We start from the raw sequence: 15,748 nt of genomic DNA on the forward strand, positions 1-15,748 counted from the left end.
AGGAGACAGGAGACGAGAGGAGACGAGAGGAGGAGACAGGAGGAGACAGGAGACGAGAGGTGGAGACAGGAGACGACAGGAGGAGACAGGAGACGAGAGGAGGAGACAGGAGGAGACAGAAGGAGACCGGAGACGAGAGGTGGAGACAGGAGACGAGAGGAGGAGACAGGAGGAGACAGGAGACGACAGGAGGAGACAGGAGGAGACAGGAGACGAGAGGTGGAGACAGGAGACGACAGGAGGAGACAGGAGGAGACAGAAGGAGACCGGAGACGAGAGGTGGAGACAGGAGGAGACAGAAGGAGACCGGAGACGAGAGGTGGAGACAGGAGGAGACAGAAGGAGACCGGAGACGAGAGGTGGAGACAGGAGGAGACAGGAGACGACAGGAGGAGACAGGAGACGAGAGGAGGAGACAGGAGGAGACAGGAGACGACAGGAGGAGACAGGAGACGAGAGGAGGAGACAGGAGGAGACAGGAGACGACAGGAGGAGACAGGAGGAGACAGGAGACGACAGGAGGAGACAGGAGACGACAGGAGGAGACAGGAGGAGACAGGAGACGACAGGAGGAGACAGGAGGAGACAGGAGACGACAGGAGGAGACAGGAGGAGACAGGAGACGACAGGAGGAGACAGGAGGAGACAGGAGGAGACAGGAGACGAGAGGTGGAGACAGGAGGAGACAGGAGACGACAGGAGGAGACAGGAGACGAGAGGAGGAGACAGGAGGAGACAGGAGACGACAGGAGGAGACAGGAGACGAGAGGTGGAGACAGGAGACGACAGGAGGAGACAGGAGGAGACAGGAGGAGACAGGAGACGACAGGAGGAGACAGGAGGAGACAGGAGACGAGAGGTGGAGACAGGAGACGACAGGAGGAGACAGGAGGAGACAGGAGGAGACAGGAGACGACAGGAGGAGACAGGAGGAGACAGGAGACGACAGGAGGAGACAGGAGGAGACAGGAGACGACAGGAGGAGACAGGAGGAGACAGGAGACGACAGGAGGAGACAGGAGGAGACAGGAGACGACAGGAGGAGACAGGAGGAGACAGGAGGAGACAGGAGACGACAGGAGGAGACAGAAGGAGACCGGAGACGAGAGGTGGAGACAGGAGACGACAGGAGGAGACAGGAGGAGACAGGAGACGAGAGGTGGAGACAGGAGACGACAGGAGGAGACAGGAGGAGACAGGAGACGAGAGGTGGAGACAGGAGACGACAGGAGGAGACAGGAGGAGACAGGAGACGAGAGGAGGAAACAGGAGGAGACAGGAGGAGACAGGAGACGACAGGAGGAGACAGAAGGAGACCGGAGACGAGAGGTGGAGACAGGAGACGACAGGAGGAGACAGGAGACGACAGGAGGAGACAGGAGACAGGAGACGACAGGAGGAGACAGGAGACGACAGGAGGAGACAGGAGACGAGAGGAGGAGACAGGAGGAGACAGGATGAGACAGGAGGAGACAGGAGACGACAGGAGGAGACAGGAGACGACAAGAGGAGACAGGAGGAGACAGGAGACGACAGGAGGAGACAGGAGGAGACAGGAGACGACAGGAGGAGACAGGAGGAGACAGGAGACATTTTTGCGAAAATTCGTTGTGTGAACGCAGCATTAGAGCAAAAACCACCAATCATATTATATCACATAATCATAATGTCGTGACTCACGGCGATGAGCTGGTAGGAGTTGTTCATCATGGCGATGAGCATGTTGAGCAGCACCACCAGCGAGATGACGTTGTACGTCCCGAACATGGTGGCGCCCACGAACTCGGTGAACTCGTGGCGGGCCTTCACGTTGGTCACGTACAAGTTGAGGAGGCCGAAGATCGACCAGAAGAGAGACTGGAGCGTCTCGAACAACCTGAGGAGACACGGAGGAAGGGAAGGAAGGAAGGAAGGAAGGAAGGAAGGAAGGGAAGGAAGGAAGGGAAGGAAGGAAGGGAAGGAAGGAAGGAAGGAAAGAAGGGAAGGAAAGAAGGGAAGAAGGAAGGAAGGATGGAAAGGGAAGGAAGGAAGGAAGGGAAGAAGGAAGCAAGGAAGGAAGGAAGCAAGGAAGGAAGGAAGGGAAGGAAGGAAGGAAGAAGGAAGGAAGGTAGGAAGGAAGGAAGGAAGGGAAGGAAGGAAGGAAGGAAAGAAGGGAAGGAAAGAAGGGAAGAAGGAAGGAAGGATGGAAAGGGAAGGAAGGAAGGAAGGGAAGAAGGAGGGAAGGAAGGAAGGAAGCAAGGAAGGAAGGAAGCAAGGAAGGAAGGAAGGGAAGGAAGGAAGGTAGGAAGGAAGGAAGGAAGGAAGGAAGAAGGAAGGAAGGTAGGAAGGAAGGAAGGAAAGAAGGGAAGAAGGAAGGAAGGAAGCAAGGAAGGAAGGAAGGGAAGGAAGGAAGGTAGGAAGGAAGGAAGGAAGGAAGGAAGAAGGAAGGAAGGTAGGAAGGAAGGAAGGAAGGAAGAAGGAAGGAAGGAAGCAAGGAAGGAAGGAAGGAAGGGAAGGAAGGAAGGAAGAAGGAAGGAAGGTAGGAAAGAAGGAAGGAAGGAAGGAAGGAAGGAAGAAGGAAGGAAGGACGGAAGGAAGGTAGGAAGGAAGGAAGGAAGGAAGGAAGGAAGGAAGAAGGAAGGAAGGTAGGAAGGAAGGAAGGAAGGAAGGAAGGAAGGAAGGAAGGAAGAAGGAAGGAAGGTAGGAAGGAAGGAAGGAAGGAAGGTAGGAAGGAAGGAAGGAAGGAAGGAAGGAAGGAAGAAGGAAGGAAGGACGGAAGGAAGGTAGGAAGGAAGGAAGGAAGGAAGGAAGGAAGGAAGGACGGAAGGAAGGTAGGAAGGAAGGAAGGAAGGAAGGAAGGAAGGAAGAAGGAAGGAAGGTAGGAAGGAAGGAAGGAAGGAAGGAAGGAAGGAAGGAAGGAAGGAAGGAAGAAGGAAGGAAGGTAGGAAGGAAGGAAGGAAGGAAGAACTTTATTTTTAAAACCACCAGGGAACAAAGATGAAAAAAACAGGGTCAACATTTCTACATGTCACTTCAGTGTCACTGTGTGAGTGTAGGAACTTTGAGCGCCCGAGTTCTCACTTTGCTGATATTTCTATATATTTGTTGTACTCCTCTCCCTCCCGCTCTCTCTTGATTTCACATCTTCCCCCCCTCATCCGTCCGTCCATCCGTCTCCGTCCGCCTGCGTTGTCGCGGTTACAGCGGAGGTTACTGAATTTTTGATGAAGCAACAATTGGCAGCCGCAAGAACGAACTGTCGGAGGGAGAAGGCTCCGTCGTCTGCAGGGATTTCATATTTGTGCTGCATGAAATATTCAACGCTCCGGTGTTTATTGACATTGCACAGTGTGTGTGTGTGTTCATCAGTCACGCAGAGTGTGTACGTCTTTATTTACAGCAGGTGACTGATCGTGACGTCGGCGTCGGAGTTATGAGAAAGAAAGAAAGGAAGGAATGAAATGAAACAAAGAGACAAATCTCTTTGACCTTTGATTGAACCTTCACTCCTTGTGTCCTCCCTCTCATCTCTTCTTCTTTTTATTTTCTTTCTCCTCCCTCCCTTTCTTTGCTTCTCTCCTTTCATTTCTTCTGACGTTCTCACCTCACCTCTTCTCATTTCCTTGTTTCCTCTCTTCTCCTCTCGACTTCTCTCCTTTCCTCATTTCCTTTCCTTTCACTCCATGTTTCACATCCTGTCATCTCCCATCCTCTCCTTGTTTCCTCCTCTCTCACCTCCTTGTCTTATTTTCCCTTCTCTCCTTGTCTCCTCTCCATCCCTTGTTTCCTCTCGTCTCCCTTCTCCTTATTCTGTCGCCTCTCTCCATCTTTCTCTCCACGAGTCATAAACGTCTCCAGCTGATCCTCACAGCCACTGTTATAGTTCTGCAGTTGTGTGGGAGGCTGAGAAAGGGTATGTTTACATGAGTGTGTGTGTGTGTGTGTGTGTGTGTGTGTGTGTGTGAAACAGACACATTGTCTGCAGTGTTTCTGTGCGAGAAAACAAAGTGTGTGTGGACTTGGCTGCTTGACAGTGTATAATTAAATCATTCCAGCCTATAGTGCTTATCTTGCACATGAATATTTACGATTGTGTGTGTGTGTGTGTGTGTGTGTACACTTATAACTGCACAAGTTGTAACTGCAGAAACGACAGTGGTTTTCTTTCTTTCACAGACTTTCAAAATATTCAAAATAAAAAACAGCTTATTGTCTAACGTTGAATGTCGTGTTAATGTGAAGGCGCGCGCACACACACACACACACACACACACACACACATGGCACGCTGCTAAACGATCTAACACATTAGTGGTGAAAAGTGTGTGTGAAGTACAGATGAGTGAGACGAGGAGGGAGGAGACACCTGAGCACAAACAGGAAATGAGCACACACACACACACACACACACACACACACACACACACACACACACACACACACACACACACACACACACACACACACACACACACACGACATAATCCTCGCATTGTAAACGACGACGACGACGACTCCTTCGCTCGTGTGACGATCAATAATAAAGACTTTAAATCCACAGACTGATTTACTGTAGCCTGACTCGTGATGTTCTGATGATTCTGTTTTTCTAAATGTTAATACAGTGAGATCTGTTCCTCCATTGTTCCAACAACTTCACCGTAATGGAAACGATTACAAATCAATAAAGCAGTTATCTAAGACATCAATATTCGGCTCGGCTCTCCCACCCTGCCTCCCTGTGTGTGTGTGTGTGTGTGTGTGTGTGTGTGTGTGTTGGCCTCTCAACGAGCTCAGATCTGGTTTCGTTTCCCACATTTTCAAATCTGCCGGATTCATGTGAGAGAAAAATAAATCAACACATTAATATTCCTCTCATCGCCCGATTCAGGCTCAAGCTTCTTCTTCTACTCGACGACGGGGATCATTTCCATATCTTTACCTGCTGCGTACGGTGAAAGACTGAGTTACGGTGAATGCAGCAGCCACACACACACACGCACGAACACACACACATACACACACAAGCACACACCCTCTCACGCACACACACACACACACACTCTCACGCACACACATACACACACTGCTGGTGTTTGTGTTTTTTTCGGTACATACAACAAAGTAAAGTTAATCTGAAGATGATCTGTCGATTATTGATTGAAATCTATAATCGGACGATGCTCACTTTATTATATTGTTTTAACGCCATTCCATCGTGACGTCATCGTGACGTCATCTGTACCACGTGATGACGAGTAAGCTGTAGATCTCTAACGTTATAGCGTTACAGTGGCGTCATGACGACATCATTCCTACCATATGAGCAGAAATTATCATTTGTTTCTCTATAGACTTTAGGCCGTGACTGCATGACACCATTTTCTGACTTCTTCATGACGTCACTGATCATATTTCATAATTTCCCGATCAGTATATTCTATTATTTGTGGAGATTTCTAGATGGAATGGAACATATTTGGACCTTGACCTTTGACCTATCAGCTCCAAGAGTGAATCATCTGGAGATAAACTCCCCAGAAACATTCCCACCGAGTTCGGTGACAATTCGTTCTTGTGTCGTGGAGTTATGTTGCACACACACACACAGACACACACACACACACACACACGCGCGCTCACGTTGAGAAGGCGTTGTTCTGCCGCTCGCAGCGGATCCCCTTGCAGTTGCTCGGCTCCTCCGACGCCTTGGTCTCGTAGTAGAAGTACAACTGGTTCAGACCGTTGGCGAACGCCAGCAGCACCTGCACAGGAGAAACCGGAGGAACGACAATGACACGCGAAGGCGAGCGCTTCACCTGAGATATACGAGAAGACACCTTGACACAATGTGCATAGAGACACAGAAGAAGGAGAGTCCGTGTAACAGTGTGAGATGCTACGGGGCTGTGGGGTCACTCAGGACTCTACGATAGAGTGAGCGCGGCGCTTCGTGCCGTAGGTCAGGAGTTCCCCAGAGGCGGCGTTAATGAACGCTGCGAAAGCACCGCATGTCCTTCGGAACAAGTCCTCCGCTCGCTTTCATCCTCTTCAGAGATGCGGACGGGAGGGGGAGCGGGCGATAAAGGGATCAGAGCGTCTCACAGGGAAACAACAGACGAGCGCGCGGCGGCCGACACGACGCCATGCACGGTGTCGTGACCTTGCCAGTGGCCAAGTGTTCCACGTCTCTCCCTCTATCTCTTCATGGATCATGCTGACATTTTGAAAAACATTTGACTAGCAATTACTGGATGCCAGCAGGTTAAACAGGTATCTTATATATATATCTTATATCTTATATAATTTTACGTATCATGCTAACATTTCCAAAAATATTTCATGTATTAGCATTAACTGGATGCTATGTTAAAACTTTAGTTTATTGCTACATATGTCTTTTATTAAATTTCACATATAATGCTAACATTGAGAAAAAGCATTTAACTAGCCATTACTGGATGCTAGCATTACTGTCTTTTATAATGTTATGTATCGTGCTAACATTTCCAAAAATTGCATGTATTAGCATTCACTGGACGATGCTAGCATGTTAAAACTTTGGTTTATTGCGACATATATTTTGTATTCAATATTACTCATCATGCTAACATTTAGAAAAAGCATTTAAGTAGCAATTACTGGATGCTAGCAGGTTGGCGTATTACCATCTTAATAATGTCATGTATCATGCTAACATTTAGAGAAAACATTTTGTATGTATTAGCAATAACCAGAGGATATTAGCATTCCCAAAACCACCCACAACCTCATGTAGCATGCATGCTAGCATGCTAAACCAAAACCAGAATGTATTAGCTTCATGTTTCTTTCATGTTTTTTCTTTCCCGACGTTCCCACCTGCTAAAGGAATTTCTATTTTCTTTTAAAGTCCGTTACCAGACAGTAGATGAAGAGGAACTTGAGGATGTCCAGCAGCATCCTGCCCAGCGAGATCTGCAGCGGCCCCAGGTGAGAGTTGGCGGTGAACAGCGAGATGAGCCTGAGCGAGCTGAAGATGTTGGCGATGGCGAACAGGGCCTCGGCGATCAGCGTCGGGTGCCACATCTCCCACTCCTCCCTGGGACGAGAGGAGTTGTACTGCAGGACGGGAGGAAGGAGAGAAAGGAAAAACACCCTGAGACAAACAGGCCCAGGTGATATACGATCTGCATCCAGGGAGGGGAAGGTGCATCGTATTGTTTGTTGCCCAGCAGACACGAGATGGAGGGTTTGAATGAGGTGTTTCTGCTCATGGGTTAACTCTTCCTGGTTCAATTTTGAAGAAGAATGCAGACGTTCCTCACCAGAAATGAATGTCAGCGAATCACGGGGGTCAGTGAGTCGACCTGTCGCAGAGATCCGCTGAATGTAAGATAACCTCCATAATTTAAGGATTTCGGTTGTGATTTTGTCATCTTAACAGGTGTAAGTGTTGATGACGAAGCGTATCTGAGAGACATTAGGTGATTGTTGGACGTTTGGCAACGTTAAGTCACGTCCAGCGTTTTTCACGTGAAAGCCTTTTAGATGGAGTCCAGGGGCCGGTGGAACTCTTACTGAGACCGGCCCTAACTGGTGGGACGTCTGTCACCATCTGTCAATCTCTCTCTTCACACACCTTCTCTTTTTCTTCACTCGTTCATCTCTCTCTCTCCAGTTCCCATTCCTGCACACCTCTCACGCTCGGCTTCCTCCTCATTCCAGATTCAGTCATTACACTTCCACAGGACTTCTGTCTTGTTAACTCTGCCTCTATTAGCATCACACACACACACACACACACACACACACACACACACACACACACACACACACACACACACACACACACACACACACACACACACACACACACACACACACGCACACGGGATGTGGCCAGAAACAGAAACATGCACACAGATGCACACTCATTAATTTATAGACTCTCTGGCACCTTCTCCCAGATGTACGTACACACACACACACACACACACACACACACACACACACACGTAGAGATAAAGATGTGCACGTACACACAAACACACCTTACACACACACACACACACACACACACACACACACACACACACACACACACACACACACACACACACACACACACACACCGGAAGCAGCTGTTGGTAAAGTGTTTTTTTTGGATTTTTTGTTTTCCCTCAAGTATTTAGAAATGTTGCTCTGTGTGTGTGTGTGTGTGTGTGTGTGTGTGTGTGTGTGTGTGTGTGTGTGTGTGTGTGGGACCTGTGTAGGAGGGCCACCCGCCACCGTCGGTGACTCACAGCTGCCGCAGATGGCCCAGCCGTCTGGTGTGTGTGTTTATGTGTGTGTTTATGTTTGTGTGTGTGTGTATATGATAATTTTCTCTTAATAATTACAGAAAACTTGAATGTATGCACAGTGTGCAGCAAAACAAAGTATTGATGGCGGGTGTTTACAGATTGCACAAACAACAACGATATTAATAAAAAGCGAATGACCGATAGTTTCTCGTTTGCATCAGATCTCGGCTGTTTTGCCTTAGTCCTTATCGCGGAGTTTGAAATCATATCTTTTTCATATTCACGTACAGGTGTGTGACAGACGAAAGGAAAATCGGTGAATAAAATTAAGGTTTTCCCTTTTTGGGTGTTGAGCCACGATGCTAACGCTGCCGCTAGTTTACACTAGGGGGCACCACCAGGGGGAACCACCAGGGGGCACCGCCAGGGGGCACCACCACCAGGGGGCACCGCCAGGGGGAACCACCAGGGGGCACCGCCAGGGGGCACCACCACCAGGGGCCACCACCAGGGGGCACCGCCAGGGGGCACCACCACCAGGGGCCACCACCAGGGGGCACCGCCAGGGGGAACCACCAGGGAGCACCACCACCAGGGGGAACCACCAGGGGGCACCACCACCAGGGGCCACCACCAGGGGGCACCACCACCAGGGGGCACCGCCAGGGGGCATCACCAGGGGGCACCACCACCACCAGGGGGGCACCACCACCAGGGGGCACCACCACCAGGGGGCACCACCACCGGGGGGCACCACCACCAGGGGGCACCGCCAGGGGGCACCACCACCAGGGGGGCACCACCAGGGGGCACTACCAGGGGGCACCACCACCGGGGGGCACCACCACCAGGGGGCACCGCCAGGGGGCACCACCACCAGGGGGCACCACCAGGGGGCACCGACGTCGTCCGAGATCTGTACCTTGACGTAGGCCACGATCTTCAGCGATATCGTGGCGAGGTAGAGGGAGTTCATGGCAAAGTCCATCAGGTTCCACCAGTCGTGGATGTACTCTGTGAATCCCCCGTCCCACATCTCCTTGATCTCCGCCCAGATGAACCCTGCAACACACACACACGCGCGCACATATGAGAACATTAATATCATCCATCAGCGGTTTGTGTTTGCTGCGTTTCGCCTCTGGCGCCGGGAAGCAGACGGCATATTTTGTTCTGTACGAGTGATTTTAGACACAGTCAGCTGTTGATATGAAATAACTCATTCGTCTTTTCCTTTGTCCATCTATTCATATGCGTTGAATGTCCACTTCGTCTGAGAGTTTATGATCACGTTTACAGAAACTCGTGGCCTTGGTGGAACAGAGAAATATGAAAGTCTGATATTAGAACATGGAGCTGACGTCGGCTGGTCCGACACTTTGCATTTGTGCAGATCGATTTCCTCGGTCGGTCAATTATATTTCAAAGTCGATATAATATAAATATGATTAATACAATGTGAGTCAATCTCACCAATCTACTCATCCGAGTCTCACTGTTACTGTACGTTATTTGGTGACAATCAAAAAGTAAAGGGGCTGGTAAGACTAAAGCCTTTTGTCGATAAGCAGCTTCATGTTGTAGGACGACGGATTCGGGCTGTCGGAGGGAAAAAGAAAAAGCTGCAGAGTCGGAGAGGGGCAATATTTCCAGACACTCACTGTAATTGAATTCATAAATGTATGGGGGGGGGGGAGGGGGGGCAGTGTTTTAATAACGCGTTATTCAGCTGCAAAACTTTTCCTCAAATGATTTTGTTTGACGTTCACTATCTGCTCAGAAAGATCTGATGTGGTCCGGTGAAGACGAAGAAGAAGTAGGAGGAGAAGAGGATGTTGGATTTATAGTGTGGCGTCGCCCCTCGGGGCAGAACAGTGTTGACATCAGAAGAAACGACCCTCCTGCTGGATAACGGTCAGAACATAAAGTTGAAGTGCCGAGGTCACTGGAGCAGATGGAGCTCGGCTCAACATCCAGATGTTTCTGAGCAGCTGCTTGTTTCTCTCTCTTTGTACGGAAGAAAAACTTCACAAACAAAGTGGCAAGTATTAAGAAAGAGGAGGACGCGTGGCGGGCTGCGACGTACCGAGCACCCAGGGCAGGATCATCCACTCCACGATGGTGGGCGGCGGCCCCTGCATGTGCAGGTTGGTGCGGGCGATGTGCTGCGACGCCAGCAGCAGCAGGAAGAGGAAGGTCAGGTAGGACGCCGTGTGGCAGATGAACTTGATGAAGGGCTTCTTGATGAAGCCGCCCAGCGCGCTCTTCGGCGCCAACAGGTAGATCTGAGGAGGAGGAGGAGGAGGAGGAGGGAGGGAGGGAGGCGACACAGAGAGAGAGGAAGATTAACCGCTTCGTCCTTTAATGAACTTTAATAACCTCCCTCTACCGAGGATGAACGCATGGAGCGTCCCCTGGGAGATGGAGATCTGGATGGAGACGTGTGATGTTATATCATAAATAAATAGAAACACACTTGAGCATCTCTAACGATTCTCATGAGGCAGAAAGAAAAACAACGACGACGACAACAAACGAGCCGCAGCCGCCGCCGCCGCGTGTTGCTGCAACGCTTCATCTGTCAGGACTGTTATTGTTATTGTTATAGTTATTGTTATTGTCCGCGTTATTGCCGTTATGATGCTTGTTTACGGGTTCTGCTCGTCTCCTCGCTGCTGGTAACCTCGGCTTCCTGAGTCGACCACGACACACACACACACACACACACACACACACTGATGCGCTATCAAATCATCAATAATTTCATGTCATTAAGGAAAAACTCTGATTACTGTTAACACGTTGAGTAGATTATTTGACTCGCTGATGTAACTCACTTAACGGCTCCGTGGTCCTTGAACGCACCACAGAGGGTCACACGAGTATACGGAGGCGAAAGGTGCGAGATGGTGTAAAAATATGATTTTATATTTATTATATCAAATTATATATGTATACTCATGCATACTACTAACGTTTTGCTTTTACAGTTTTTTGTAGCATTTTGTGGTGTTTTTAACATTTTTTCAACATTTTCTGACTTTTGCAGTTAGATTTTTGTTGTATTTGAGTATTTTTTCTTGTATTCTATAGCGTTTGTTGTATTTCTCATTTGGCTAAAATGTAATAAAACACAATAACACGGTTGAAGAAACTGAGTGATAATAGTAATAATAATGATTTGAGTTTTGGTGACATCGTTAATATACAGAATATCAACTCCTCGCTCAACCTGAAACTGTTTCTCTGCTTTTTCCTTCCCTCACTTTGTGTTTTTTGTTTTAGCTCGAGCGTTGCCGTCGTTTCCTAGCAATACTTCCTGCAGCCAATAAACAAAGAGATTTGCTTAATCGCTGCCTGGCAACAGATTTAATTTGAACAGTTGAGTTGCGGGAGCTTCCTGTTTCCCCCCTCCCTCCCTCGTTCCTCCGCCTCACCAGTGAGAAGAAGGGGAACAGGAGTCCGATGATGACGCACGTGACCAGTTTGACGGCCCAGTGTCGCCTCCTCCAGCCCGGGAAGCCGTCGTACCACAGCGTGGCGAGCAGCTGCTGGCAGTTCGGCTGAGCCACGAACTGAGGACAGAGGGAAAAGAAGAAGGGACCAAGAGTCAGGAAGCCGTGGTTTGTTGGTCTTTCTCCTGAAGGTGGAACTGTTTATTACAATTTTCACCGTGAGAAAACTGAGAAACTCACGACGAGAATCTCGACCTCGTGATTCTACGTCTCCCGGGAAACATGGTCACGTGAGTTATGACTTTGGATAAAGGAAATAAAAGTGTTTCTGCAAAACATTATGACGTTGAACTTTGACCTTTTGGATATGAAATGTGGTCACTTCATCATTTCATGTGTCTGAAAGCTCTGGTGACCTTGACCTTTGACTGCAAAGATAAAATCAGGTCACCCACTGAGTCCGTTTGCCACTCGGCGGCCATCTTGGCTCCTGCATGGGATTACAGACACCAGGCTCGGATGCATTTGAGTTTGTTTGCTCCTGTAGCTCGAGTTATCGTCTCATGACACTTGGGAGATTTTCATTTCACATTTCTCACGGCTGCGTCATCAATAAATACAATCAACTGATCTAAAGAACCTCCTCTAGTGTCTTTATGTGACGGGACATCGCTCGTTTACACAATGAAACTAGAAGACTATCATGTCAAATCTTTAAAAGAATCTATTCACAAGCAGGAAGCGATGAGTCGTGTCGTCGGCCATTTTAAAACCTTTGTTCTCCCGAACGTGGAGAAGCTTTTCACTCCCCGTCCCGACGTGACTATCCATCCCTTCATTTCTTCTCCTCCTCCTCCGTCCATCTTTCTTTTCTCCCGGAGTCGACACAAAACATTTCATCTCCTGCTCTGCCGCCGACGTTCCTTCCCTCCGCCTCCTTTCTTTTCCTCACTTCCTGTTTCCCTCGTGTCTCACTCTCTAAAATGGCTTCAGGTCATCAATCAAACGTGTGTGTGTGTGTGTGTGTGTGTGTGTGTGTGTGCTTTCCTTTTAAACAAACCTCTCAAATAAATGAGAGTTAATTGGCATCCAGCTCAGTTCCTTCACACGAGGACACGCAGCTGTTCGCAGACCAACATTTAGCTAAAAGGTTCAAGAGGCAAACTGCCCCCCAAAAAATTAATAAATATACATATATATATATATATAATAAATAAAACCTCGCTCAGGAACAGGAACCCAAGCTGTCAATCAAACGCGACGCTCGCCGGGAACATTTGGACACCTCATCACAGGCGTGGGTTTCGTCTCGTACATAATCTGTAACAACTGATCCTGGCACATTTCGCCCCGGACGGGAAGTGACTCTCAAAGTCTCCTCCGCCTGCTGATTCTGTTTTTCTCCGGGTTTTTCAATCAAGAGAAAATATGATTCGAACCTGAAGACGACTCACTATCCTGCTACGACAAAAAAGCACTGTGATGTCATGTATTAAAGAATCTTCCAGTTCTTCTTCTTTCCTGTAACATCTGTACAACCTAAGATAATAAACCAAAATAAATTATAAAAGTACAGATTTAAGTGTTAAAACATTTCTTTAGATGTTTGTTAATCACATTTTGCCAAACAAACTCATAACACATATCGATCCCTAAGATTTGTACGTACAGAAACATGAACGACATATTTCTGTGACGCGATGACGTCATCACGTCTGAGGCCTCGACTTTCTGCTGCTGCAAAAATAATTTGTGTTCAAACTGGTTTTTAAAACAGGATGTCCTGCGGGCGGCGAGGGGGCGGGGCTCCGTCCTCAGAGGTCCCTCGTCACTGGTCGGTTATCGTTCACGTCCTGTTTTACATCTACTGTAGCTTCCTCTTCCCTCGGGTCGTCCTCCCTCTAATGAAATGAGAGAAGTTCATAAGGAGACTCTGGAGGTCAAAGATGGCCGCTCCGTCTTCCTCCCCCTCCTCTCCTCGTTTTCTTTCTTCCCTTCTCTCGTTTACTTTTTGTTCTGCTCCTCCTCCTTCCTTTCTTCTCTAATTCCATGATTCCTTTTCTCCCTCTGTCCTTCCTGTCATGTCCCTAATCCACTTCGTCCTTCTCTTCTTTTCTTCTCTCTCCGTCTCACTTCCTCCTCTTTTCATCTCACCCCCTTCTAACTCCTCTCCTCTCCGTCTTCTTCTCCTCCTCCCAAACCTGAACCAGCGCATTTCTTTTTCTTCACCTTCTTCAATCTGCTCTTTTTTTTCCTTTTCCTTTCAACTCTTCCTTTTTTCCTTCCTCCTTTCTCTAGTTGTCCTTCTGTATTCCCATCCCCTCTCCTCTTCCTCTTCTCCTTCTTCCTCTTCGTCCCTCGATCCTCTCCACCGTCTCTCTCTGTCTGGTTTCCTGTTGCCATGGCAGCGGTATGCTAACGAGCGGGTCGATCTCCCTCTCCGTTTCAGCCCCAAGCGTTCCTGGTTCGTCGACCTTCCAAAAAATCGCGTCCAGACCAATCAGAGGACCGGGATCAGAACGAGGAAGGAGAAAAAAAAGTCCAACCTCATCAGTTGAGTGTCGTCATAGCGACGGACGTGCGACATCTGTGGTGTAACGTGCACAGATTAGATCAGAGCGACCGGTTTTGAACCACCGGCCTCCGTGAATCAGCTGCGAGTTGTGTAACGGACGAGCGAGCGAGCGGCGGGTGGGCGGCGGAGTTTCATCAGCGGCGGTCAGTGGAGCAGCAGGATAAATATACGGTGTGTATCCAGGCAGTTAAACAGGCCTGAGTGTGTGTGTGTGTGTGTGTGTGTGTGTGTGTGGGCGGCGAGGGAAGGTCATCCGACCTCTGTGACCAGAGGGATGTCGTCTTCCCGCGTCAGAGTCTCGTTGTGTCACACAGACGGGAGAGGCGAGTCTCGCCACGTGGCCGCCATCTTGGCTCCTGGGATAACTTCACTCCAGACTCAAATTTCAAGAGGAAGTCAAGACGTTGACACAATTGATAACTCTTGATGAATTGTGTGTGTTAATAATTTGTGTGATACCAATTAAAGTTGTTTTGTAAATTCATGAAAACTAATTCAAAACCATCAGGAAAAGGAAACTTTTTTTCTTCTTCCTCACATCAAATCTACTTGATTTCAGTTTTCATAGACCAAGAAACGTCTCGTTTACTTTCGAACGGCACCGCGGCCGATGAATTAAAGGTCGTGGAATCGATCGAGTCTTTGAAGGCATCATTTAGAAACACATTGTGGAGACAGACATCAGAGCTCAAACGTAAAGGTTCAGGGGTTTTTCTCTCTCAAACACGCCGACGCAGCGTGAACGTGAACTGACTCGAGAACATGGAGGATCATCGCCCACTGCACCATAATAACAAACTGGGACCAGATATATCGTGGAACGCGTCCTGCTCCCAGTGCACCGAGTTTCAGGACACATTTAAAAAATCAATCGAACAAAAAGTGCAGGAGTGAATCAGACAACGCGAGTGTTTGCTGTGAATTAAAGCTGAAATGAATCTCCTCAGTCGCCACTGGAGACGGTGACAGTCGCACTCTGCTGCACACGCCGCCGCAGCCACGAGAACAGTAACATTAAAGAAACTGTATTTTAAAAGACTAATAAAAGCTCAGCAGACAGATTCTCACACCAGGAGATAAAGGCCCAGAAACCCTCCGATGTGAAACTCGTCTCGAGACTCGTGTTAACCTCCTGAACGAAGCGGCCGCCTGCAGCGCCCTCCGCCACGCCAACACGCCGCCACGCCAACACGCCGCCACGCCAACACGCCGCCACGCCACGCCAACACGCCGCCACGCCAACACGCCGCCACGCCAACACGCCGCCACGCCAACACGCCGCCACGCCACGCCAACACGCCGCCACGCCAACACGCCGCCACGCCACGCCAACACGCCGCCACGCCACGCCACGCCAACACGCTAGCGAAACCGGCTATTGTTCAGAGGTTGTGTGTCTGTGTGTGTCTGTGTGTGTGTGTGTGTGTGTGTGTGTGTGTGTGTGTGTGTGTGTT

The 15,748-nt window shown here is 49.0% G+C and overlaps 1 protein-coding gene and 1 long non-coding RNA gene across 3 annotated transcripts in view; one reads left to right on the plus strand and one right to left on the minus strand.

The window, feature by feature from the left end:
• The window catches only part of trpc5a (transient receptor potential cation channel, subfamily C, member 5a), a 74,489-nt gene that overhangs the window by 10,006 nt on the left and 48,735 nt on the right, over nucleotides 1–15,748 (minus strand). Inside the window, exons 9-14 of one of the 2 annotated variants that reach the window (XM_035605736.2) lie at nucleotides 11,702–11,839; nucleotides 10,351–10,549; nucleotides 9,187–9,326; nucleotides 6,880–7,080; nucleotides 5,623–5,744; nucleotides 1,681–1,876 (exon numbers count right to left, since the gene is read on the minus strand). In XM_035605736.2, the coding sequence (XP_035461629.1) occupies nucleotides 1,681–1,876; nucleotides 5,623–5,744; nucleotides 6,880–7,080; nucleotides 9,187–9,326; nucleotides 10,351–10,549; nucleotides 11,702–11,839 (996 nt within the window). The remainder of the gene's footprint in view (nucleotides 1–1,680; nucleotides 1,877–5,622; nucleotides 5,745–6,879; nucleotides 7,081–9,186; nucleotides 9,327–10,350; nucleotides 10,550–11,701; nucleotides 11,840–15,748) is intronic. The other variant, XM_047336226.1, reaches the window with a different exon arrangement.
• On the plus strand, nucleotides 10,050–12,355 carry LOC118285719. The gene is made up of 2 exons (XR_004785227.2): nucleotides 10,050–10,465; nucleotides 11,550–12,355. It is a non-coding gene; the product is annotated as an uncharacterized LOC118285719 (long non-coding RNA).

Source organism: Scophthalmus maximus, chromosome 12 (genome assembly GCF_022379125.1).
Source record: "Scophthalmus maximus strain ysfricsl-2021 chromosome 12, ASM2237912v1, whole genome shotgun sequence".
Lineage (NCBI taxonomy): Eukaryota > Metazoa > Chordata > Actinopteri > Pleuronectiformes > Scophthalmidae > Scophthalmus > Scophthalmus maximus.